Genomic DNA, 26,775 nt, shown 5'->3' on the forward strand with positions numbered 1-26,775 from the left:
AGGGAACTTGTTTTTTTTTATTTTTTTATAATTCTTAAAATTAACTGGATTGATTAAATCATAATTTAACATATATTTTTATTTTAAATTGTACAGTAATTAATTTATTAAAAAAATTTAAATCATTTTTTATAATTACCATAATCAATTATCAGGTCAATAAAATAATGTATTTACTTATAATCAATTGGTAGGCCAATAATATATTTTTTTAATTGGAAAGTTACTATAATCTGATATATTTTATTGAAATTTATAATAAATTTAAATTAAAAATTTCGCAAGATTCATTCTCAGTATATATATATATATATATATATATATATATATATATATATATATATATTATCAAATCAAAACATTAGTATTAAACAAACTTAACTTATGTCATTTTATTAAGTTTATATTTTTTTTCGTATTACTTACTTCATTTTTTTATTTTATATATTTTTGTTTTGTGTTATTGTTTTTTTTATAGTTTCATCTTTATAAATTATTTGCATAACATAAAAGGAACCTCTAACTACACAAAACAATACACAATAATACAAAAATAAAAATAAAAAACACACAAATAATCAAAAAACTAATTCAAGTTTCCTATTAATATTAAGTCATTTCATGATATATTTATTGTCAACAACTTTATAGACAAAAAAAAAGATAGAGTAAATGTACGCAATAGTTTGGAGTAATAAAAAAGAACTGAAAATATTATTTCTTTAGTAATAAGGAGTGTTACACAATCATGACCAAAGAAGTAGAAAACTAATCTCACTAATAAGATAAATCATGTCAAAACAATAACCTAATGGTCCTAAATATATTTATTGAACGTGTGCACTTATATTTTGATGCAGTGCATCACTCCTCTTGTGGTTGTTCTGGTTGTTCTGGTTGTGGTGGTTGTTGTGGTTGTGCAGAAGGTTGACCCTTTTTGAAGTAACGTAACCAAATGAAGACAACTAATAAGATGATAATGACCAAAAATACAAAGATGGTAATGTAACTAACAATACCAAAACTTTTGAATGTATGAGATATTTTTTTGAAGAAATCAGGTATGTCATGATGTTCCTCGGGCACATTGGGGTCATCAAGGAAATTAGGGACATTGGGGACAAAAGGAACAAAAGGAACATTAGGTACATCAGGAACAAAAGGGACATTAGGGACATTGGGAACAAAAGGGACATTGGGAACAAAAGGGACATTAGGGACATTTGGGACAAAAGGGACATTAGGGACAAAAGGAACATTTGGGACATTAGGGACAAAAGGAACATTTGGGACATTAGGGACAAAAGGAACATTTGGGACATTAGGGACAAAAGGAACATTTGGGACATTAGGAACGAAAGGGACATCACCCTGAAGAAGTTTACGATGGTGCCCATCAACTTTGTCAGTGGCTGTCACAACTGCTATTAAGAACAAAAAGAGAATGCACATGCTCTTGGTGAGTGGTTTTCTCGACATCATTTTGTTTGGTAAAGATTTTGTTGGAATAATTAACTTGAACACCGTAGAAAAATGCTAATGAAAGAGTTAGCTGTGATAGTAAAAAGTTGTATATTTTGTTTATTTATATATTAGTTTTAGAGAAGAGAGGTAAAGAACGAATCAATGTAGTGCATGCATGCAATTAATGATCATTATGAGAAAAAAAAAACTATTGTTGTTGTTGTTGCTTGATTTTGTCCCCAATTACATGATAATCATTTTAAATGAGAAATGATTTCGTATAACATGTGTTATTATTTAGTGCACTCAGAATCTTTATAAAAAAATGTAACCATGTATCATCTTTTTATAATTAATAAAAGAAATATAAAGATATATTAATATTAATAATATTACATTTAAAAAAAATATTTGTAATTATATAATAATCAAGTATATTATTATAGTAAAAAAAAATTCTCACATAAGCAAAATACCAATAAATATACTTTATTAAAGAATTTTTTTTTAAAATGTGACTGAGCTTGTTTATTTACTTTTTTTTCATAAAAACATATAACTTTCAAATTAACTAGATTGATTAAATCACTATCTTATATATAATTTTTTTTATTTCAAATTGTATAGCAATTAATTTTTTTTTTATTTCAAATTGTATAGCAATTAATTTATTTTTTATTTCAAATTGTATAGCAATTAATTTTTTTAAAATTTGTGAAATCAATTTATAATTACCACAATCAGTTATGACGTTAATAAAATAATGTATTTATTGATGATATTTAGTTATTCTGAACATTCTATCTAATTCTATTTGATAGTGCAATGATATACTTTTTAATTGGAAAGTTAGTATATTCTGATATATTTTATTCAAATTTATAGTAGATTAAAATTAAAATTTTCGCAAGATTTATTCTCAGTATATATATATATATATATATATATATATATATATAATATTTTATCACATAATTACACATTTATTTAGTATGAAGGAAGTTGAATTTTTTTGTTGCTTTAATTTATAAATATGCATAACTATATATATATTATCTAGTTATTGTTGTGTATATTTTGATTTGAATTGATTTAAATGAATTAATAAAACTAATATATACTATATATTATTCATATTTATTAAATTAAAATTAATATTATTTTAAATAAAATAATTAGCTAGATTTTGAACAAGAAATAATTATTTGTAAAATATTAATTATTATCATTATTATCAATTGAAAATATTAGTATTAATTTTTTTTTAACTTACGTCATTTTATTAAGTTTATATATTTTGTTTAGTGTTATTTTTTTTATATAGTTTCTCCTTTATCTTTTTCTTAAATAATTTTATACTCTCTAAATTTTAAAATATTTTAACATTTTTATCTTAATGTATTTCGTTAATTCTGCATATATGGTTAAAAGAGAAAAAAAAATACTATGTTATAAGAAATATGGTTTCTTTTTTCAGAGTTTAAAATTTATATATGTTTGCTTCTCTTTAAAGAATATTGTTTCTCTTACTATTTTTCACACACGTGTGTATATATATATATATATATATATATATATATATATATATATATATATATATATATCGTTTTCTTCTTTTATTAATATTTTTAAATAATCTTCAATATTTATTCTCTTCCAATGCTTCAAAGAAAGATATATTCTTTAGTACATAATTAAACGCTGCTTTTGTAAACTACTATCTTCTCTTTTATGTTCTTTATAATTACCATAATTAATTATCATGTCAATAAAATAATGTATTTATTTATGATATATTTTTTATTGAACATTCGAATTGATAGTTCAGTACTTATATTTTTTATATATTTTATTCAAATTTTTAGTAGATTTTAATTAAAAAAATTATAAGATTTCGCTACAAGAAATTAATAAATTAGAATCGATAAAAAAAATACGTGTAAAGAAGCAAAAGTCATTGTTGATTCGTCAACACTGTATCGATCTTTCAGTATACTCTAAAATAGTGGAAGATACTCAGTTTAAATTCCATGCACATAACAAGATCCTATATAGAAATTACATATTATAATATATTATTTATGTGTGGGCTTCACCCATGTAAATAACAACAAAAAATTAAGAGAGTCGATTTGGATGACACAAGAATAATTATTCTGTAATTTAAAAAAAATCATGTGTGGATTTGATAAAAAAACTAAAAAAAATTTAGAATTATATTAACCCACGCTTAGAATTTTTAAAAATTAAAAGAATGCTAAAAATGAGTTTTACCCATGCATGAATCGACCTTAAAAATTTAGAAAATATAAACAAAGAAAAAAAGTTAGCATGGACTTCATCAGCGCATAAGTCGATTATAAGATTTTTTTTAAAAAGTTATAATTTGGAGCAAACGAGTAAACACCTTTAAAAAATTAAAACTATCAAAATTTCAAATTGAACCCATAAAGATAAAACGATATCATATATATATATATATATATATATATACATAAAAATATAAATACAAAAGTTTTGAAGTTTTATATAATTTAAATGTGCTATAATTTTGTATGCTTTAGACTAGATTATTTACACATATGTTTACTAAATATTTGTTTAAAACACTTGTGTAGTGTAATAGTAATTGATTAAAGATTAGTTAAGGTTATATAGATTTTGAATAGTAGAAATGGTATTTATATATAAAAAATTAAAATATAATTTCTTCTTCACCCTTTCATAGATTTATCTTGTTTTTGTCTAAGGTAAATATGTTAGGTAATTTTCTAAATTCAAATCAAAGTATTAAATGGATGTTGTCCACCTAATTATAAAACACCATGTAATTTTAAGTTTAGGGTTTTTGAGCATGGGTTATTTTTGTTTGCTTTTTACGAAAATGGGGTTCGTTTAAAAAAAATTACAAATTTAGGCAAGTCGTGCCAATTCGGCACGACTTCATATGCACAAATCGTCCCAATTAGACACGACTTTGTCATGTCCCCAACTTGGCACGACTTCTGCCACGTCATAATTTATTTATTTTTAATTTTATTGTTTATATATTGGGTAGTAAGTTATGTAATGTTAAAAATTAATTTGATACATAATTTTCTAAGAGTATTAGTTTTAAGGAACAAAAAATTGGATAATCGTGTATGAATCATGGTTGAATTGAATGAATAAATACACGAATAAATACACAATCGTGTAATTGAATTGAATTGAATGAATAAAGACCCTCTATGTATTTATTCATTCAATTCAAACATGATCCATACACGATTATCCAATTTTTTGTTCCTTAAAACTAACACTCTTAGAAAATTATGTATCAAATTAATTTTTAACATTACATAACTTATTACCCAATACATAAACAATAAAAAAAATTATGACGTGGCAGAGTCGTGTCTAATTGGGACGATTTGTGCATATGAAGTCGTGCCAAGTTGACACGACTTCAGTATGACAAGGCAGAAGTCGTGCCAAGTTTGCACGACTTCAGTATGATAGGGCAGAAGTCATGCCAAGTTTGCACGACTTCTTCAGTATGACATGGCAGAGTCGTGTTTAATTGGGACAATTTGTGCATATGAAGTTGTGCCGAATTGGCACGACTTTCCTAAATTTGTAATTTTTTTTAAAACAGACCCCATTTTGGTAAAAAGCAAAAAAAATAACTCCATCATGGTAAAAAACCCTTAAGTTTAATAATGAAGAGTTCATAGTATCATGTAGAGATTAATATGGTACACATATCTTAATTTTAAACATATGATACAAAGAAATTCAAGAATAGCATGTATTCAACACTAACAACACAACAAGTTTTTATAAGAATGTTCAATTATAAATTCATCACATATAAAAAAAGACAAAATATTTTGCCAAGATGAAGGTCAAACTATAATTCATTACTTTGAAGATAATAAAATGGTTAATAAAATACTTGGATGACGAGGTAGATGCTTGAAAATTATGTCATCGACAATTAAGGATTTGGAAAGGCAAGACAAAGGATCAGATGAAAATGCGTTGAAGGAAACAAAAGATACAATGAAGAACTTAATTGAAAGTCTTTCATGAAGAGTTTCAATGGGATTATAAAACAAATAAAAACCTTATACGGGCTACGAATCCTTTCAAAATTGAAATATACGGGCAAAACATAGTTGAGCCATAATTTGAAAACAATTGTGAGATATTTATTTCTTTTTATATTTTACCGAACTTATGTTTCTTTTTTTTTAATTTTCAAATGAAATAAGGTTTATTCTATTAATAACTTCAGAAAGCATAAACTAGCAATTTCCAATGTCTAAATTGACAACTAAATGATAGAAAGAATCTAGATTGTGCCCCTTATCAAAATTGATGATATAATGGTTTTAAATACATAAATCACGCTTTGTGTCAAATAGGACATTAGAATAGTTGAAATAACCAAGAGTGTGTGTCATGTCAAAATGGTTAGACAACCTAGATCATGCCTCATATCAAAATTGATGTTGGAAAATTTGAAAAAAAAAATATAAATCACACCTCTTATTGGAAAGAACCTTAGAATTGTTGGTTATTAATTCAGATTTTATTATTATTAATTCTGATTTTATTACCCTTAAACTAATTTACTGTTATTATTGCATTAATGGTCAGTTTACATGCATGTTAGTATTTATATTTTATAGCTTTCAGTAATTGTAATTTTATTATATAGTATTGAAGTAAATCAAATGAATAAGACGAACTCAACAATTTGCAATCTTGTGCAATTACCTTCAATCAAATTCTACAATCTTTTGTCTTCTCTTATTTCCTTCAATTAGTTCCTACAAGAATAATCGAAATAACTTACACCACACCTCTTACACCAAGTGAAAAACGTTGATTAAGATTATGATTTGTTGAAAATGATGATAAATGTTGTTGAAAATTGAAAATTAGGGGTCACAACATTTATATACATTTAAAAACATATATAAATAACAATATCAAGTAACAACTCATTCATCAAACTCTGAAAGTCTCAGCAAAATAACATCAACAATCATCATCAATCCATTTTACACAACCAATAATGATTTACAAAATAATCATGATAAAAAACGAGTCATGCAACCAATCACCATTAATACAAGATCAATAGAAGCATAATAATAATGAATAAAAAATACATTTTGAAACATGAAAAAAAATAACTAACATGCATTATAGAAAAATGTAATCACAATTACCATAACAAAGTGAAATTAGTATCAAACTCCGGTCATTTTATTTCAACACTCACGACATAACAAAGATATTAGCTTCAAATTTAAAAAACACACCACACACAATTCTATAAATGCATTTTAAAACTAAAATAAAAAATAAATCACTATGTGTTACACTGTGTTGAATGATAGAAGATTATACACACAAATCATGTATTGAAATTGTGTATAGAGTATAAAAAAACACTATATAACTCCTCTCTATATAAAAAAGAAGTTGTCGTGTAATATTGCTTTATGACATTAAACATAACTTCTTTTATTGTGAAAAACATGCGTTAGTAAAGTTCATATTCAATGTTATGTTCGAATTGACTTCCTAATACAATATGTTACGAAGAATATGTCATGATAAAATCTTCATCTTTCAATACATATTCATAGTTCTCTTATTTTTCACTTAAATCATCCTTAATGTCTTTGGTTAATGTTTCTTCATGACTATCTATTGAAGTTCCATCAACATGCCATGTATGCATATGCTATGACCAAAGAGACAAATAACTAATAAATATATGAATGTTAATAAATAAACAACTACTTGATAAGATGAAACCTTCCACTTACCTTTTCCCTTTGCAATAAAACCTTTAAACCATTTGCACAAAAATAAGGAAGTTGGAACAATGATGATAGATGCTTTGAGGTGAAACTTTTATTTCTCTAGTCTCTTTTTAATGCTTCCAAACTATGTGATTCTCCATAAATTCAACATATTGATATGAATAGGGTATTTAACTTTCGCATATGATAAAACAAATAATATATACGTATGCGATTAGAATAAAAGAGTCGTATAAATATGTGATAAAGAGGAAAATAAATATAAAAAAAAGAAATAAATTGGTAGAACAGAAAAAATCAAACTCTGAATCGAATAGATGGTAAAATAATTGTGAGAACTTTATGTAATAAACTATTATAAGATCAAGGCGTCGGGTAAATCATCTCATTAAATCATTTCATTTTTAATTATTTAAGAAAATAAGCATAAGTTAATTTATTACAAATTCAATCTTTTATAAACTATAATAAACTAATTAACATTTTCTTTCAAATATTTAATTAAAATTAGTTTATTCTTGTTATCATAGTAACTATATCTTGAATGTTGCCAAATATATTAAACATAAATTAGTGATTTGACCTTTATATAATTAATAAAAAAACTGTATAATAAATATTAGAATATTATGGTATAAGAATATGTTCCTACCGTTGACCTGAAACGTCTTCATGCGTCTACATCGCTCTCACATCCAAAAATTTTACATTTGCAAGTGTCTTTTCTGTGATGAATGCTTGAAAACACAAAGACAGAGGACGCACTCTAGAGACCGTTTGCACTCCGACGCTCAAGTCAGTATTAGGGCTAGGAAACACCAAACTGTATAACTGTCACTATTTAATATATATATATATATATATATATATATAATATTAAATAACCTATTAATATCAACATGTTGAATTTAGGGAGAATAGGGGAAGAAGAATTTTAGCATATACATGTTTATCACAATAAAAAACCGTAGATAGCTATTTAAGTGCAAAATAAGTATATATATATATATATATATATATTATTTAGAAAATTTTCTCTATTATAAGAAAGTGAAACAAAGTTTTTTAAAATATAAATTAACTTATATATTTTGTACTTAGAGGAACTTAGAAACAATTAATACTCTTCTTCTCTTCTCAGTATATTGGACTCTCACTGCTATCTTGGGTTTTTGGCTACAATGTTCACTATTTTGGGTTTGGACTGGTTCTCGGATGTGGGATATGGACTCTCACTTGTCTGGCTTGGTTAAGTTCAACTCTTGACTTCTGGGCTCAGAATTAACTCTCGGGTGTGTGTATCTACAAGGGACTTCGATGATAAAATCATAATCAATTTATAACACTCACTTATTGAACTTTTGACTTAATTGGACTTTTACTCTTTGCACTTTACAATTATTAAATGTATAAATATTTTGGACCTATGTATTGAATTTTGGTACAGTATTTCCCAATTTTATTATTTATTTATTTTAGTTTAATTTTTCATTATACATAACTTCTCTATCTTTTCTATCTTTCAACCTATTTAAAACCTAGCCAGTACCTATTTAATTCTAAAAACAATTATGATCTAAATTCTTTAAAAGTTATAATGCATAAATTGATTTTAAATAAGATTAATTCCTTTTATATTTACTTCTTGTTCTTATTACTATTTATAAAGAAACCGGCTCAAATAAGATGATATTTAATAGTCTTGAAAATATAAAAATGTAATATTTTTATTTATAAATAAGCAAATTAGCAGAAGGACGTGACAGAAGAAGGATCGAGTTATAATTACTTAATCTTATAATTAGAAATTACAATACATAATAAAACTCTAAAATAACATTTAATACATTGTTAATTAAATTTAAACATATATAACATTATATTAAAATATAATCATATTATTTTTACATGAAAATACATTGATGAATTGAATTAGGAGAGTTTGGTGTTGATGAAATCCTTGATTTGTGTGATCAATTGAGAGGACTCAGGGAAATCCTGAAAAATATAAAACGCATGAAACATATTTGGATACTCAATCAATTGGACCTTTTTACCCCATTTTATTAACCAATCATGATACCTCCTTTGCCAATCTTGTAACGGGTCAAACCCACCCACAAACACAAGGGTATCCGGGTAATCCAAACCCGACAAATCCTCCGAATTCGGCCCACTCACGTTCGATGCTTGGTGGTCACGATCCGACCCGTCAGGCAAAAACACCTTCCACATCCAATCGGTTCTCTCCATTGACACCAGCGACACGCCTTCAAACTTCACCTCCGCCTCCGTCCGCTCCTCCCCGCCGAACAGCGGTTGGATCGATACTAACCCGACCACCCGGATTCTCCGGAGCCCTAAATTGCCCACCCGGTTTTCCTGGAGCCCCATCTTCCCGACCCGAATTGCGACATTGTGAGCTAAATTGGCACCGGCACTGTCCCCGGCGAGGAAGCATTTTGACACATCAGCGTTTTCCGGCAGTACCATGGGATTCTCGTCGAGGAAGTGGAGGATGCCCTCGCTGTCGTCGTACTGCGTCGGGAACCGGTGCTCCGGCGTGAGGTGGTAGTTGACCGAGACGACGACGGCGGGGACGTGGCGGCATAATCGGCGGCAGAAGGCGTCGTAGCCGAAGGAGTCTGGCGAGAAGTAGGTGAAGCAGCCGCCGTGGAAGAAGATGATGACGGGGAGGCTGCCGGCGGCGAAGGAGACTGAGGGGGTGAAGACACGGAACCAGAGTTTGTTTTGGGCATCAATGGTGATGTCTTTGGAGGTGACGCCATTGACGGGGGTGGCGTTGGCGTGGGACTTGAGGTCGAGGAGGTTCAATAGGCGGCGGTTGATTGTGCCGTTAGAGCGGCGCGCGGTGTCGGAAATGGTAGAAAGAAAGGTTAGTGAAATGCGTGCCTTCCAAGGTATAACTGGCTTGGGTTTTGAGGTTTCAGGCGCTTTGAATGTCACCATTTTCGTTTCTGCGTTTCTGAGAGCGAGTGAAGCTTCAAATAGGAGAATCGCAGAGGAACAATAACATGTGCCAACACCACACTTATGTCATTTTCTCTGTCCTAAAAGAAAAGTGGTCTTTATTTATCCATAGTTAGATAGGAATAAAAGCTTCCAAGGGGTTCTTTGATAAAAATAGCTTATTTATTACAAATATACAAATATTATTTTGTTGTTTTCATTTAAAATGAGATGTCTAAATAATCCTTCCCTAAATTACACCTAAATTGTTCTTGGCCTAATTGTTATAAAGTCTGTAACATTTCATTTCTTACAAGATTGTTATTAAAAGTATTAACTAAATGAAATTGAGTTCACGTTACTTTCTCTTAAATATTATTACAATAGAATTTATATTAAAATATGTTTTATTTAGTTAACATCAGGTTAAAATCCGATCATTATGAGTTGGATTTGATAGTTTTATAGATCAAATTTGGCGATCGAATCTAGTTGTTGAAGCCCGCAGATATACTTGATATTTACTGTATTCAAGTGTGTTTTATTATTGTTTCTTTTTTAACATAAGTCTAACAGAACATAATATATTATGTGCATCATCATGCATGAATAAAGAGAATATGAGAAACAATTAAGAAAGTTGTTTTGATTTTTTTTCGAAGAGAGATAGACGAACACTACAAAAGACCAATAAATAGTCCCTAATCCAAATTAAATACATACTACACTGATACTTTATGTTTTCATTAATATTGTCGGAGTATTTTTAACGATGAAACTCCCATCATCTCATTGTCATATCTCAACACTCCAAAGTTGCAATTGTCAAGGATCATTATAGAGATCATCCTCAAACATTCGAATTTTGGAAATGACAAAATATATTTTAAATTTTATAATCTATTTGCATATTATTTTTTACATTTAACTTATCATATGCTTCCTTGTTATTTTATGAGTGAAAATTATTGTGAGATAATTGAAAACTACTTTACATATGATATTTAAATTAATTATTACACAATCAATATCTTTTAACTATATGGTTATTTGTTATTAGATTATGACATAAAAAATTTGAGTGCTCATATACTATAATATAAATAGGAATTAAGAATTCATGAAACAAGTATACATATCACACAATATATATCAATAGAAGGATCATTAATTAATTATAAATAATAATGAGGATACAATGGTACATTTCTTTTTCTTTTTTAATCAAATGTAATGAATTAATTTTTCAAATAATAAATGTTTTGGTTCTCATGATAGTGTTTGTAATTATACACTCAATTCCTACCTTTTATTATAATTAATAATTTCTTATTATAAAATTACCAATTTTAAGTAAATCACAATTTAACATTTTTTGACATGTGTACCGGACACCGGACGACCGAATGCATTAATAAATAATAAATAATATTATAAATATGTGACAAAGGGTTACTACTCATCATTGAACAGGTCAAAGGCACGTTGAAACATGTTCCTGTAATATCGGGAACCACTATGCACGACTTGGAGACCACTAGCCATGACACATGTCTGGGCAACCAACTATCCGACCCACATAGGAAGAGACCCAAGTCAACCTATATAAGGGACTTCTGAAAGGGGGAACGGGTATGTTTTTGATATCCTGAGAGACTAGACTAATCACTAGGACTGACTTGAGCGTCAGAGCACAATCGCAGGTACTCCGCCGACCAGACGAGCGCACGCGCGAAGGAGAAAGAAGTTGAGGAATTAGGGAGTTACTAGCACAACAACAAATTGTGTACCAACATGTATCAATACTACTTTGACTCTGACATCCACACAAGTACAACATGAAATGACCTTCAAAAACAGAATAAATCTATATATCTTGAAACACAAAGAAAGAATAAAAGGGACAAGGAACTATTTATTCTAACTTAGAGAATGAAAAAATAGAAATGGTGCAAGTGGTACCTTGTGTGGGAGCACTTCATTCAATATAGGTTATTACTCATCCCTTTTCACTCTTATGGAGTTCAATTTCTTTTAAGGCTTACCTCCCATCAAATTTCTCTTAAACATTGTTGTTGCCCAATTTGTTTTCTCTATTCATTAACATTGTTTTGTGTTGTGACCTCAACCAATGTATCAAGGATCAATTCCTCAAGACCACACTCTTTTGGTTCAAACAAAAAATCGAATTTCCACCATTTTCAAAACAAAAAATAACAACACGATATCTAAAAAGGATAACTAGAAGCATGACAATAAAAAATGTATTTGCTCATAAAAATAATTGTTTACTTTCTTTATTTTGGATTTCTTGAACTCATACAGTCTAAGAGTTATTTTTCCTTTTATTTGTAAAATATGTGCAAATATTAATTTTTAGTTTAGGTTGTAGTTGAACCTATTGAGCCCAATAAGTACTTCGGAGTGCGACTTTTGGAAGACAAGGTAGCAAGGAGTAAAGACAGCTTCTTCCTGCACCTCCATGACTTCTTCTCCCACCCCCATACTAAAAGTACATTTACTAATATACCCTTCAGTAAAAATATTAAAAAATTAAAATAATATTTTAATATACTTTTAACCTTTAACCTACCTAACCTTCACTTTCACCTTCGTGCCTCTTCTTTCTGTTCCTTCCAGCGGCGCCGCTCCACACCCCCATTCGAAGGTTTCTTTCTCTTCATCTCTCAAATCTCTCTAAACCCCACTTTCTCTATCACTCACACATCCAAAGTGCCCTCTTCACAGGTTAGTAAGTTGAATTTTCCAGATTTTGCATTGCTTCTGAAACCTGCTGCTGTGTAATCTGGTATTATAATTCGTTTGTTGTGTAATCCGGTACTCTGCATTTTTTCGTAATAGGCACTTAATTATGTAATTCGGTATAGTTGAGAATGTAAAGTAATACTAGATTACTTAATCCGGTTTAGGTTATTTAAGTAATTCTGATTAGGTATTTTAGTAATTCTGGATTATGTAATCCGGTTTAGGTTTACATTGTGTATGTTTCGGATTATGTAATCCAGTAGTGTTCTTACAAAGTTTGTATTTTTGTGATTTTGCGTTTTTGTTATGTATTTAGTTTCCAACCCACTTGTTAAAAAAAATTTCTAAATTTTATATTATGTACACAAATTCATGATTATATTATTTATTATTTGTAAATAATTGAAATTTAAATTGTGTTGTGGATACATATGGCTAAAACTAGAGGTGGTGGATCTCAGGATCATGATCGCAGAAGACCGACAACATCCGTCCGTAGAAGAGACTGAGGTGGTGTCGAGGAAAGGATTGATGATGATGTTCATATTGATAATGACAACGAACAAGGATTACAGAATGATGACCAAGTAGACCATGGAGAAGGGTTTCCTGGAGGACCTTCTGATATGTCTTTACTGGTAAATTTTGCTGACCATATTGTTGTTAAGCTTTGGGAGGGTGAGGTAAGAACGAAAAAAACCTTCAATTAAATTATCTTTATTAATTATTGTTTAAATTTATTTAATTATATTTAATATATACAAAATTTATATTAGGATCAGGGAGAACTTAAATTGGTATCTCACGGTAGGAAATTACGTAAATTTGGGATGCCTCATGCTAATATTGAGCTACTTGTACAAAATTCCGGATTGTTTAGTTTGTGCAATATAAGTTATGAAGTGGGTGACAAGGGATTGATTTCAGCCTTTGTTGAAAGGTGGCATCGGGAGACAAACTCCTTCCACCTTCCTGTAGGTGAGATGACCATCACACTTGATGATGTGTCATCTCTTTTACACCTCCCCATTTTGGGTCAATTCCCAACATATGTGCCCTTAGATTACAACGGAGCTGCAACAATTTTAGCTAAGTTACTAGGGGTGGATGAGACTCGGGGGAAGGCTGAGATGAGGTAGTGTTGAGGCGTCCACGTACGATTGAGTTGCTTCAAGATATATATGAGGAATGTTGCGCTCAGGAGGCTTGGGAGTGTGCTGCCAGGGCTTACTTGTTGCATCTGCTTGGATGCACTATTTTTGCAGATAAAAGTGCCACCTCTGTATCTATATCGTACTTATTGTTATTCAGCAATCTACATGTGTCATGGATATGCATGAGGAGCAGCAACACTTACATATCTATATGAGCAGTTGGGGGATGCATCTTATTTTAACACGAAGCAATTGGCCAGTTATGCGACACTGGTTCAGGTATGAAACCATACAAATAATTAGCAATCACATGTTACATTCCATAATGTTTTGTATTAAATATTTTATAATTAATATGATTGAATTACGTAGGCATGGATTTATGAGCACTTCTCGAGCAAGGGAAGAAGGGATATTAATCCCTCATATGACGAGGTACACCCGCGGGTAGCACGGTATATTGTTGCACTTCATATTTGCGTAGTTGGTGATGTGCGGTTGCAGTTGGATGGGGTCACACACGATGACATCATCTGGACTCCGTATGAGGACCATAGATTGAGCAGACCATTTGAGACCATTTATTTATTCTCAAGTCACTTGCGATTGGGCAGCTTATCACATAGACATATGCCCGAGCGTGTTTTGTGCCAATTTGGGTATGAGCAGAGCATTCCACCATCACCGATGGCGGCTGAGGCTCCTGGTGCACATGTCATTGATCAAACGTGGTTGCAGTTTGATCACCACGTGGTGACAGGTTTGAGAGTTGCTTCTAGTCCATCTGCATGTGTTCCTGAGTACATGTCTTGGTTTAGGACGGTATCACACCCATACATTCGCAGAGGTGAACTTGGAGATCGACCCAGTGTTGTACCACATTGTTGCCTTCATAGTCCAAATGCTGAGCAGGCAGGTCATTCGTCTCAAGATGAGCGTGCACAGGCGGTAAGTTTTTTTATTGTTATGTGATTAAACAATATATTTGACAAGTTTAACTTATTTTGAAATTGGTGCAGGGTATATTTAGGCGCATTGTCAATATCCTCCAGTGCATTATAGATTGTCGTCAGGTCACTGAAGGCACTGACGCATATGAGAGTACGGAGACAGCGCTAAAGTTAGCCCGGAGTGTGACAGATGACGGGGCAGTCTACACGAGACGATCACGTAATGTTCGTGGACGTCGTTGATATTTTTTTTATTACATGATTGTAATGATAGTAACTTTGTATGTGTACAATATGGCTTAATTAATTTATGTTATAGTGTTTGTTATTTTATTTTTTATCTAACATAAATGCGAATAAATTATGAATCGGAATTGAAGTAATAAATTATGAATCAGAACTTAAGTAATAAATTATGCATCAGAAACCGACATAATAAATTATGTTTACATCAATCGTCTCCAAGATTCACATATGTCGGGCTAATATTGATTAATTGTGTAAAAGATTGCATCTGAGCAATGTAATATGATGACCATAACCTTGCCTCTGGGTAACAATGTGTACACCATAAAATGTCAGCGGTAGGTATGGGACAATCATCAAGCAATTTTACCTGCACCACAAATGGAAATTAGCAAACAAAGAAAAAAAATAATAAAAAATAAAATATATATATATATATATATATATAATGTGTTGAGTAATAACCTTACCTGCACAAAGTGTGAATCATACACATGACCAATACATAGTAATCGGTGTAGACTAGCATCGGTAGGGGGTGCAGTACGCAATGGAAAAATAGTAATATTTTGTTTCAATGACAAACAAACTAAGATAATATTGTATCTGCTTGCTATTAAGTATCTCATATCCGGTATTGTCATCCATTTTTCAACACTAGCCTGCAAAATGCAATAATGAAATTAGATTGCATACAGGTTCAATTAATCAATGCACATGAGTCTTATGAATATGCACTTACCACTGACAACTCATCCACTAGTAAGGACCTCTTGATATCTTCTACTCGTTGATGACCACCTAACAATGTTGCGTATTCTTCACGCCACTGAGATATTTCTTTGAATAAATTCATTCTGATGAGTGGCCATGACTCTTCACCCATCCCCAACAATGAGGCAATAGCACGAAACCCACAATGTCCATTAGCTTTAACATCTATTACATCCAAAATATAAGGGTGACATTTCGGATGAAATTGATCAAGCATGGGAATTGCATTGGTGTTGGTCATCACCTTAACCTTTCCCTTACAAGTCTTCAAAGATGATGAACTATCATTTACAAAATGGATGCGATCTAAATGCTCAAAATATGAAGGGGTGCGTTTTGTAGACCTCTGAAATTTATTTCCTTGACTCTTTTGAGATCCTTTTGTCTTAACTACATTAAGTGGTGCACATAATGTTGTCATGTCCGGATAGGCAATTTCACGCAACTTGTTTTTAATTGTCACTTTGCCATAAATATCAACCTCGTCGAACCGGGATAGAATCACATCCCATTCTTGTTGAATTGACAACCGAGATGATGAATCACATTTAAATAAACCTGAAAAACTCAGTCTCGTCCACATAACATGAACTTCATTAAGAGGAATGACACCCATAGCATACCTGGCTAACTGACAAGCACATGGTAATCCGTGAATCTGTCTGAGTACACATCCACATCGTTCACTATCAAACCCCACATCATTGACCCGATCAAACTCTTCAGCAATGAGAATTAAAGCATGTTTAGATATAGAGCCAACCAACATTTTATACAATTGCACATTGAATGTGTGTCCTATCACATGTAGACTCATTTGAAATGATGTCTTGATCTCGTTATGTTGAAGTATAATAACATGCCTGATAGCATCCCAACACGAGCACAGGTCTCCCATACTATTTTGTAATATTCGTTTCAAAGACCAATGAGCTGATTCAACCCTCTATAAGTATAAAACATAATAAAACAATTACACGTTATACACATTCTAAACAAAGTAAAGGCATTCATATACCTGTTTGATGTTGTATTTCCCAAATGCATTAACAAATTTGTCCAACACTTGACAAACTTTTCTTTGTGCGGAATAATCCAAGTGTTCTTCACATGTTCATTCGTTTTTAATCTGCCTGCATATGAATGACCAACTAAGGTATCATACAAATCATGATTATGAGTACCACATACTACCTTAAATACCCAACCTTGACCCTTTCCAACAGGTTTACCTCGCACTTTAAAGGGACATTCACATTTTCGAGTACCAGTTACACTAACCTCCAAACCATCCTTGTACTTTCTGTAACTACCCCCCCTTTCACAGCCTAACAAGACATATGTCTTTCTCCCTTGCTTACCATTTGCTATGTCAGACCTAATAATGACAATAACAAAACCAAGTCCATAACCAACCCTATGGACCCATTCAAGTAAGTCTTCTCACGAAGGAAACACCTACACAAAGTTATTCTAACAATATTACAAAATCACTTCTTCAAATTATAATGCAGTAAACATAAATGAAATGAAATTGTATTCACCTCATTTGTTGTAAAATGGATACCATAGTCCCCTTCAAAAAATTCATGTTGATGCACAAAATTCATTAATTCTTCCATACTTACACCTTCATTCATAAAACATAAATTTTCATTTTATTATAAATTTCCATAAATTCACATATGCAAAACAAAAATAGCATAAGATTTTGTAATTGACAACTTAAACATGACTTCCGGATTGTATAATCCATAAGTCAAATTTTAACAGCATAATGAATTCCGGATTACGTAATCCATAAGTCATTTCAGGTGACTTTCGGATTGTGTAATCCATAAGTCAAAATTTTCACAGCAAAATGACTACCAAATTATGTAATTCGTAAGTCATGTTTGATGTTCCAAATGTCTTCCAAATTGTGTAATGCGTAATTGAAATTCATATAGCAAAATGAGTACCAGACTACGTAATACGTAAGGCATATTGAAAGTTTTAAAATCACTTTCGGATTGCGTAATCCATAGTTCATTTGGTACCGGATTACACAATCCAGAAATATGACTTTGGCAGGTTCTGGATCTGGTATGCACAGAAGTTATCTAATCCAAAACGCTTTACTTAAGCACCGGATTGTGTGATCCGTGAATCCACCGGATTAACTAATGCGGAAATATTTATTTAAGACAGAAGAATGAGAATGAGAATGTACCTCACCAACGGTGCCAATGCCAACACCACCTACCACCGCTGCTACCTACCACCGTGCACCACCTCAACCACCTTCTCAAGCACCACCTTCAGCACCACCTCCAACACCACTTCAAGGACCACCACCACCACTCAAGCTCGAGTGTTGCACCCCACCACATGAAGTAACTTCCTTTTTTTCACTAGCAGACAAACAATATTTTCATTTTTATCTTTTTACTGAAGGATAATTTTGGTATTTTTAAACTTTATGGAGGTGCCCGAAGAAATCATGGAAGTGCAGGAAGAAGCTATCAGGAGTAAATTGAGGGTGTTTTTTTCTTGCACCCTAACAATTTTCTCCCTGCATCTCATAATTTTTTGAAAATATTATTTTACCTTTTTTAAAAATTACTTACAGATTACTTTTTTCATAATGTTTCCATAACATATTTTATGAATTATGGATTTATCATTCCAAAAATTATAAATATATATTTTGGAATGGTTTTCTTTTTTTGATTTCTAATTTCGAAAACACTTTTGCTTACGGAACACTCTTATTCTAGAATCATCCAAAATTATTAAGGGTAACTTAGGTATTTCGAAGAATATAGGGGTGCAGAAAAAAGTATAGGGGTGCAGCAAGAAATATCTGTATATTGAAGGCAATAAGCCCAGTTAAAGCCCATGGAAAATCTCAATCAGTAATGCAAGCACAAAGGCATGGGGAAAAAACTACACTTAATGAGTATGGCACTAGCATGAGAATGAAATCCCTTAAAAAGAATAATAATATATTGTATTATGAGAAAGGAAAAGACTAAAGTTTAAGAGTTTTACTACTTAATGCAAAACAAAACACTTAATTTTAAAAAATAAAAATATTTTACTCAATCTTTAACCTCTTCTTAATCCAAATAAATGCTAACATTTATTTTTTCACATGTATAATTTGGAATTGAGATAAGGAAATTAAGACATGAGGTGACAGAACCAACCAACCCTCACCTCAGATACCCAAAGATAAGAATTCTGCCCATAGATATTTTTTTGCATTCTTTTATGTATATAAAATTTAATTCAAATATATTCCTCTCTTTTTAATTATAACATGTAACTAACAATAATTATAGTAGTTACTTTAAAATCTATCTTTGGCATTATTATTAATTAATTAATTCTGTAGCTTTTTACATAAATTATATACATTTGTTTCCATAAAAAAAATCAGTTTATTTATTTAATATTTGTATAAACACTATCCTAGTCATCAGAAATAGTTATAAAAAATCTTCTCACTTGCATCCACTTCTTCCCTTGTTCGTTTCACTCTCCGAGTCACCGTGTCAACCGAGTCAACTCACCACCACCTGCAATGGCTGCATCAACCAAACCAACCATTCCATGGAAGCTTCGCATACTAACCACTCTGCTCTCTCTCCTCCTCAAAGCCTCTCGCCGCTCTAACGGCACCGTCAACCGCCGTCTCTTCAACCTCTTCGACCCCCAGCTCCCTCCCAACCCCAACCCTATCGACGCCGTCGCCACCTCCGACGTCACTGTCGATGCCAAACGCAACCTCTGGTTTCGCCTCTTCTCCCCATCCGCCTCCGCCGCCACCCTTCCCGTCGTCGTCTTCTTCCACGGCGGCGGCTTCACGTTCCTCTCCCCGGCCTCCACCACGTACGACGCCTTCTGCCGCTCCTTGTGCCGCCTCCTCAACGCCGTCATAATCTCTGTTAACTACCGCCTCGCCCCCGAACACCGTTACCCTTCCCAAAACGACGACGGTTTCGACGTCGTTAAATACCTCGACGAAAACGGCACAGTTTTGGGAAACGTTGGGAAGTGCTTTTTGGCGGGTGATAGTTCGGGCGGGAACATCGCCCACCACGTGGCCATTCGGGTTTGTAAAGAGAGGCTCCGATTCGTGAGAGTAATCGGGTTGGTTTCGATTGAACCGTTTTTCGGAGGGCAAGAAAGACTCGAATCAGAGATCCGAATCACGCAAGACCCGTTGGTTTCGTTGGATGTAACCGATTGGTATTGGAAGGCTTTTTTGCCCACCGGGTCGGACCGTGACCACGAAGTGGTTAATGTGAGTGGGCCCAATGCGGTGGATATTTCGGGTCTGGACTATCCGAATACGCTTTTGGTTGTGGCGGGTTTTGACCCAATAAAAGATTGGCAAAGAAGGTACTATGAATGGTTAAGAAATTCGGGTAAGGATATTGAAATAATTGAATACCCGAATATGATTCACGGGTTTCACTTGTTTCCGTATTTACCCGAAGCTTCTCAGCTTCTTTCTCATGTCAACCATTTCATCAACAAGCAAGTGGCTGGTAGTTAGAGTTCACTCTCAAGTTTGATATTCTAATATTATAATTATAATAATAAGATTTTATTTTCTTGTAATCTTATAATTTTAATGTGAAAAAATAAATGATATTTTTGTTTGCATGTTAGAAAAAAACATAAATTGGATAGACTTGTATTCATGTTGTGTTATGATTGGACATGGTGGTTGGGTAATTTACATAGAGCAATTAATGGCTATTAATGATTATAGGTAATTCTCATAAAGTTTTATAAATTTATTCATATATTCTAACTGTACCGGGATGGCCGACTGGTCATGTTATCCGGTCAATCCATGCGTCAAGACCATACTTTAAGGTACGAGGTCGACCATATATCATACGTGGCTGACCGACATAAGGTGCTCAAGTCAAAGGTTGACCCAAATAGCAAAGGTTAACCTATGGTTAGGAAACGACCTAATCCAACCCTAACCGCTAAACAACCTCCTAATCCGGCCCAACAGTAAGGGCCCATCAAGGTAATATAAATATCACGCATTCCAAGGAAGAAGGTACGTCATTATCTACCATATTCTAACCAGTCGAATACGATACCCCACTGACTTGAGCGTTGGAGTGCCATCTGCAGGTACCCCACCCGCCTGAGGAGTCATCTAGCGAGAAGGACCGAAGGAGGAAGTGAGATACGACCGACCGAGTGACATCCGAAGACAATAGTTCTCCCAATCCCCAACCTAGTTCGAGAACAGTAACTAAAAATATACCAATGTCTTAGACCAATTTTAATTAATAACTTTAATTAACTCGAATCTACGATGATGATGATAATAAACACGAATACCATGAAATAAATATTGTGTTAATAATATACTAAACTGAAGAATCAAATTTTGCACTTTGAAAAAATAATTAAAGTTAAAAGTTAAGGGTTAATAATATATTCTTTCACTTTTAAATATTTATTTAGTTTGAAATAACTTCAAATATATAGAACAAAAGTAGACTACTACAACTATTTTCTCTCTTCAATATATTTAGATTTTGATATGTATGATTTTTATAAAAAAACTTGATAAATAGGTATAGTAAAATGCAAACAAAAATAAAATAAATACTCCTTAAAAAAATCTAGCCTTTAGACGTGACTCCATAAAAAAACATATGGGTAGGAGAATTTGTTAAATTAAACTATGTGAATGTAATATTATAGCTGGTCGGATAAGTTAACTAAATTTCATGATAATAACTTTAATACTATATTAAAAAATAAATTTAATTAAATAATACAACATTGACTTATAAGATGGTATAATTTTAATTATATGTTGGTTGGTGTTGATATTTTTTATTTATAAAACTTTTATATTTTTTAGGATTTTTCTTTTTTAATTTACGCTAATTGAAATATAAAATAATGCAAGCAAATATGTTTAATACCGTAACTAGAGATGATATAAATTATATATCAGGATGATTAACTCTTTATGTAAGTTTTATTTAAGAAAAAAAAATAAAGTTTATGTTTTTTTTAATATATCAAATTTTACATGACATGTCATACAAGTGTCTAACATTTATTTGTACGTGACAAAATTATATTTGAAAAAAAATTGTTGGTGGTTGTATATGTAAACAACGTGTTCCAAATAGTAGTAACACTAGGCCGAACGAAAGGGCCCACACGTTTTAAAGAAAATGAAAGCTAATGGGTGTACAAATAAAAGAAGGGGTGGCAAACATAAAAGGTACTGGCCAGACAAATGGGCCAGGTTTTTCAGAAAAATAGTGCAGATATGAAACGCGAGTGGCATATAGCGGAAATAATGGGCCAGCCGAATAGGTCCAGGTTTATAGAAAAAAAATCAAAAAACTACTGTGTGGTGCATTATAAAAAATGGACTGCTTCTTCCTACACCTGCATAGATTCTTCTGTCACCCCATACAAAACATGAAAATACATTTTCATCCTTCTTGTGTCACCCCCATAGAGTAGCTTCATTATGTAATCCGGATACACTTTTGAAAAAAGACTTCCAGATTACATAATCCGGAAACTAAAAAAGACTTATGGATTATATAATCCGAAAACTAATCATACATCTGAAAAAAAAAGCTTCCAGATTAGATTATGTAATCCGAAAACTAATTACAAATTTGAAAAAAAACTTTTGAATTACGTAATATGGAATATTAAAGAAAGATATTTTTAAAAATATGGAAATTTATGGAGGTGAGAGAAGAAATATGGAGGTGCAGGAAGAAACAGTCTAAAAAATGTGCCGCAAATAGGCTGGGCAAAGGAATGGGCCAAGACTCTCTTTTCTTTAAGAGAACAAAATTCTGGAGGTCGAAATATCAAACTGAGGGGCCCATGAAGCAAACTGTCTAAATTACAAAAAAAAAGTGGCAAAAATTACCATGAATTATTTTTAAATGGAAAATAGAAAAATGGCTGCATAGATACCAAATGATTTAGCAAATAGCAAGACAAATTTTGCAAAAAATAAAAATGCAAGTAGAAGCATTAAATGAAAAAGCAACTGGCCCAACAAGTTCCAAAAATTTGCACCTAAATTGCGTGTCATCTTAGGTAAAAACAAAATCCAAAAGCTGAAACTCCATTGAAGCATTAAAACATGATCCCCACATGCACCAAAATTGTCAACAAACCCTAAAACAGCACCAAATGGTGGGCCCCACTCCCATATCTTTTTTCAGGCAAACATATTTTTTAACACAAGAGAAATATTGTTTGGTAATGAAAATACGAAAATGGCAGAAAAATTATGGAAATCGACGATTCATTTTCGAAGTCGACTACAATTTTAATTAATTAAGTATTCTAATCTGCTTTAAAAAAAATTAATAGAAGTCGTCAATTTGGATGATAATTTCAATTCAAATAAGATATAAAAAATTTGGATTTGAGATTCACGATTTAGTATATTTTTTTTTCTCATTAAGATCATAATTAATATTTTTTTTAAATAAATAAATATATATATATATAATAATTTAAAAATTATTTAAAATTACATAAACTACTGAATAAAAAAATTGTAAAACTTTTTATTTTATAGTATGTAATATTAAAAATTTAATTTTGTTTTATTTAAAAAAATCATATATAAAGTTGAAGAATTAAAACTATTTTACAAAAAATAAACTTATCTTAAATCAAGTTTTCGTATGGTGATTTTGCTGGTCAATATGTTAATAACTTTAAAAATAGTTTTTTCACCATGGATAATTCTGCAAGATTTGTCACCAAAACTTAACATATTTTTTTTTGTAGTCATGGTTGTTTGCCTTTCAATTATTTAGGAGTATCTATATTTGTTAGTGATCCAAAGTGTCAATTTCTTCAACTTTTGGTTGATAAAGTCAAATTGAAGGAAGCATATTGGGAAGGTAAATCTCTTAGCATGATGGGTCGGATTCAGTTAATCAATACGGTGATTACTGAATTTCTAGCTTATAGCTTTAATATGTAAAAATGACTTATTTCACTTCTTAACCAAGTTGAGCAATGGTGTCGAAATTTTATTTGGACTGGTGATATTATGAAAAAAGACATAGTCACCGTGAATTTGGATACGATTTGTTCTCCTCTTGAGAATGGAGGCTTGAAGATTATTAATCTTCGTCATGAAAATAATGCATATCTTCTTAAGCTTGCTTGGAACTTTGCTTATAGCAATAAACCTTGGTTTTTTCTCTGGAAAGTCAGGGTTCTTAAATCAAAATACGAGTTTAGAATGGTTTATTGATCTTATTCTCTTTGGTATGGAATTAAACAGTTTTATTCTACTGTACTTGATTATACTTCTTGGACTGTTGGTAAAAGTTCTTGATTATATTGCAGGGTTATCTGATGGTGCTAACATTTCGGATACAGTCTCTCAATTTAGGACAGGTTGTGATTGGAATATTTCCTTATTTTTACAGCAGATGCCTCATGTTTTAATCATATCATGGTTAAGGAGGAACAGGATATTCCTAATTGGATTTTAGATGAGTCTGGTCGTTTCACTCTTAAATCGGCTAGGACTTTTAAAATTCATGTTTGAATTCATTTAGATTGAAGGCATTTTGTTTTCCCTTGGTAAGGGGTTTGAAGAATCATGCTACTAATTATAATGAAAAAGTTCTTCAAGGACTTCATTTTTCCTCCCTCCATGAGCTTCAAAACAAGGTTTTACATGTCTCATGAGCACCTTCATTTGATGTTGAAGCTACCCCCAAAACACTTTGGTGTAGTCCTACTTTATTATTGTTTGACATTACCTCTCTTGGGTTCACCTGCTATGTGTGTCTTATTTTTCACTCTCTTCAAGTTTGTTAAAAACTTGTTGGTTGAACCCCTCCCCTAAACCCTAAAGTGTTGTGTTTTGACCTCACCAAAGAGCCCATTGATCTCCTTCCAGATTCTAAACCATCATTCCTTTATTATCCTCTTATAAACCTTTATCCAAATTCAAAATGGATTGAGTTGAATCACATGGATGCCCATGTTTAAGAGCTTTCAATTATGCTCAGTCAAAGGCTTGGAGTTGAGTTGCCTCCTCCACATGTGCCTCTCTGTTGATGTTGGGCTTGGGGAGTAAATGGAGAAGAAAGGTAGAGAACAAGAAAATCTCCCAAGAAACACCAATTTTACAAGATATCAACAAAAAAAATTATCATAAAAAATGAAAAACAAAGAAAGTAACTCCAAAAGAGGAATATACTTGAATAATGATTCATTTACTTCTTCTTTTTCTTTTAACAATACATGCAAATTGAAATATGTCTCACAAAAAGGTTCAAATAAAATTTATTCTTTTAACATAAAAATTATATTGAAACTATAAAATTACAATATGTGTTTGTTAAATAAAGAGTGGCACTCTCACAACTTGTTGATTTTCAACATTTTTTTTAATACCAAAGAATATGGCAGAACATGTTAATGCCATATAACTTAAAATATACTTTTTCTTCAAATAGAAAATGTTACAATAAAAAAGAAAATTTAAGATATAAAGTAAAGACAAGATTGTTCATTTATTTTTTAATATCTTATACATTCCTTAGTTATTTGCTAAATTTATTGAACATTACGTGGTTTAGTACTCACAAATTAAGTGAGTCATTAAATAAAAAATAATAATAAATTAAAATTTTGGTTTCTCTTAATTTGGTACAAAAAGCAAAACATAAGTGTATATATAAGAAAGTTGAGCCTAACACAGTGGCAGTGGCAAAGAGTAAAACCAGCCCAATAGAGGCCCATAGGGTAAAACTACTGGATACTATTTTAGTTTTTCATTTTGTTTTCAACAACATTAGATTTTTCGTTTTAAAAAAAATCCAAAAATTTAATTTAATTTTCAATTTTTCATACCTTAATTTAGTTTAAATTAATTAAAATATTTGTATGGTATATTTTCTTTTACATGTTAGTGGCAATAGTGCAAATTGAGGAGCAAGTTAAATGAATTTCGTTTTCTTCTCACATATGCAAAGCTGTAATTTCCACCTAGGACCTAGGATATAAGTGGTTTACCTCAATACCCTTAACATAACTTTGAAATAACTATGCATGAAAAGAGACTGATCTGTCAGTGGTACCATTGTGAAGAAGGAACCAGTGCATGAGAGAAAGCAGTGAATAAGGAATTCAATGCATACGTGGAGAAGAAATCACATGCAAAACAGTAATAGAATATAAGTGTTTTACCTTAATACCCTTAACATAACTTGTAACAGTGAATGCATGCAATGATATTGGTCTGTCACTGGCATCACTGTGAAGAATAAATCAATGCATGAGAGAAAACATCACACAGATGCACCAGAGACTGTGAGGAATCTTTTGCAACACTGAATGCATGAAATGAGATTGGTTTGTCACTGGTACCACTGTGAAGAAAGAACCAATGCAGGAGAGAAAATACCACACACTACACCACAGATTGTGAGAAATCTTTTGCAACAGTGAATGCATGAAATGAGATTAGTATGTCACTGGTACCACTTTGAAGAAGGAATCAATGCATTAGAGAAAACATTAGAGAAATCTTTTGTAAATAGTATGTTCACAAAACGGTACAAATATAATTTATTC

The 26,775-nt window shown here is 31.5% G+C and overlaps 4 protein-coding genes across 4 annotated transcripts; 2 read left to right on the forward strand and 2 right to left on the reverse strand.

Moving 5' to 3' along the window:
• Window positions 1-9,216: 9,216 nt before the first annotated feature.
• On the reverse strand, window positions 9,217-10,331 carry LOC137836524 (putative carboxylesterase 18). Its single transcript, XM_068645195.2, has one exon. The coding sequence runs from the start codon at window positions 10,257-10,259 to the stop codon at window positions 9,222-9,224; it is 1,038 nt and encodes a 345-aa protein (XP_068501296.1). The 5' UTR covers window positions 10,260-10,331; the 3' UTR covers window positions 9,217-9,221.
• Window positions 10,332-13,855: 3,524 nt separating this feature from the next.
• On the forward strand, window positions 13,856-15,372 carry LOC137838879 (uncharacterized). Its single transcript, XM_090301060.1, has 4 exons — window positions 13,856-14,160; window positions 14,440-14,458; window positions 14,552-15,127; window positions 15,199-15,372. Exons 1-4 carry the CDS (start codon window positions 13,856-13,858, stop codon window positions 15,370-15,372), a joined length of 1,074 nt encoding a protein of 357 aa, XP_090157186.1.
• Window positions 15,373-15,580: 208 nt separating this feature from the next.
• On the reverse strand, window positions 15,581-16,398 carry LOC137838880 (uncharacterized). The gene is made up of 3 exons (XM_068648093.2): window positions 16,118-16,398; window positions 15,846-16,037; window positions 15,581-15,745 (listed from the first exon to the last, which is right to left on the reverse strand). The coding sequence occupies exons 1-3, from the start codon at window positions 16,388-16,390 to the stop codon at window positions 15,581-15,583; spliced, it is 630 nt and encodes a 209-aa protein (XP_068504194.2). The 5' UTR covers window positions 16,391-16,398.
• A 3,170-nt stretch (window positions 16,399-19,568) lies between these two features.
• Window positions 19,569-20,824, forward strand: LOC137837779 (putative carboxylesterase 18). Its single transcript, XM_068646901.2, has one exon. It carries the CDS (start codon window positions 19,718-19,720, stop codon window positions 20,693-20,695), a length of 978 nt encoding a protein of 325 aa, XP_068503002.1. The 5' UTR covers window positions 19,569-19,717; the 3' UTR covers window positions 20,696-20,824.
• Window positions 20,825-26,775: the final 5,951 nt, after the last annotated feature.

Source organism: Phaseolus vulgaris, chromosome 4 (genome assembly GCF_051622355.1).
Source record: "Phaseolus vulgaris cultivar YP4 chromosome 4, ASM5162235v1, whole genome shotgun sequence".
NCBI lineage: Eukaryota > Viridiplantae > Streptophyta > Magnoliopsida > Fabales > Fabaceae > Phaseolus > Phaseolus vulgaris.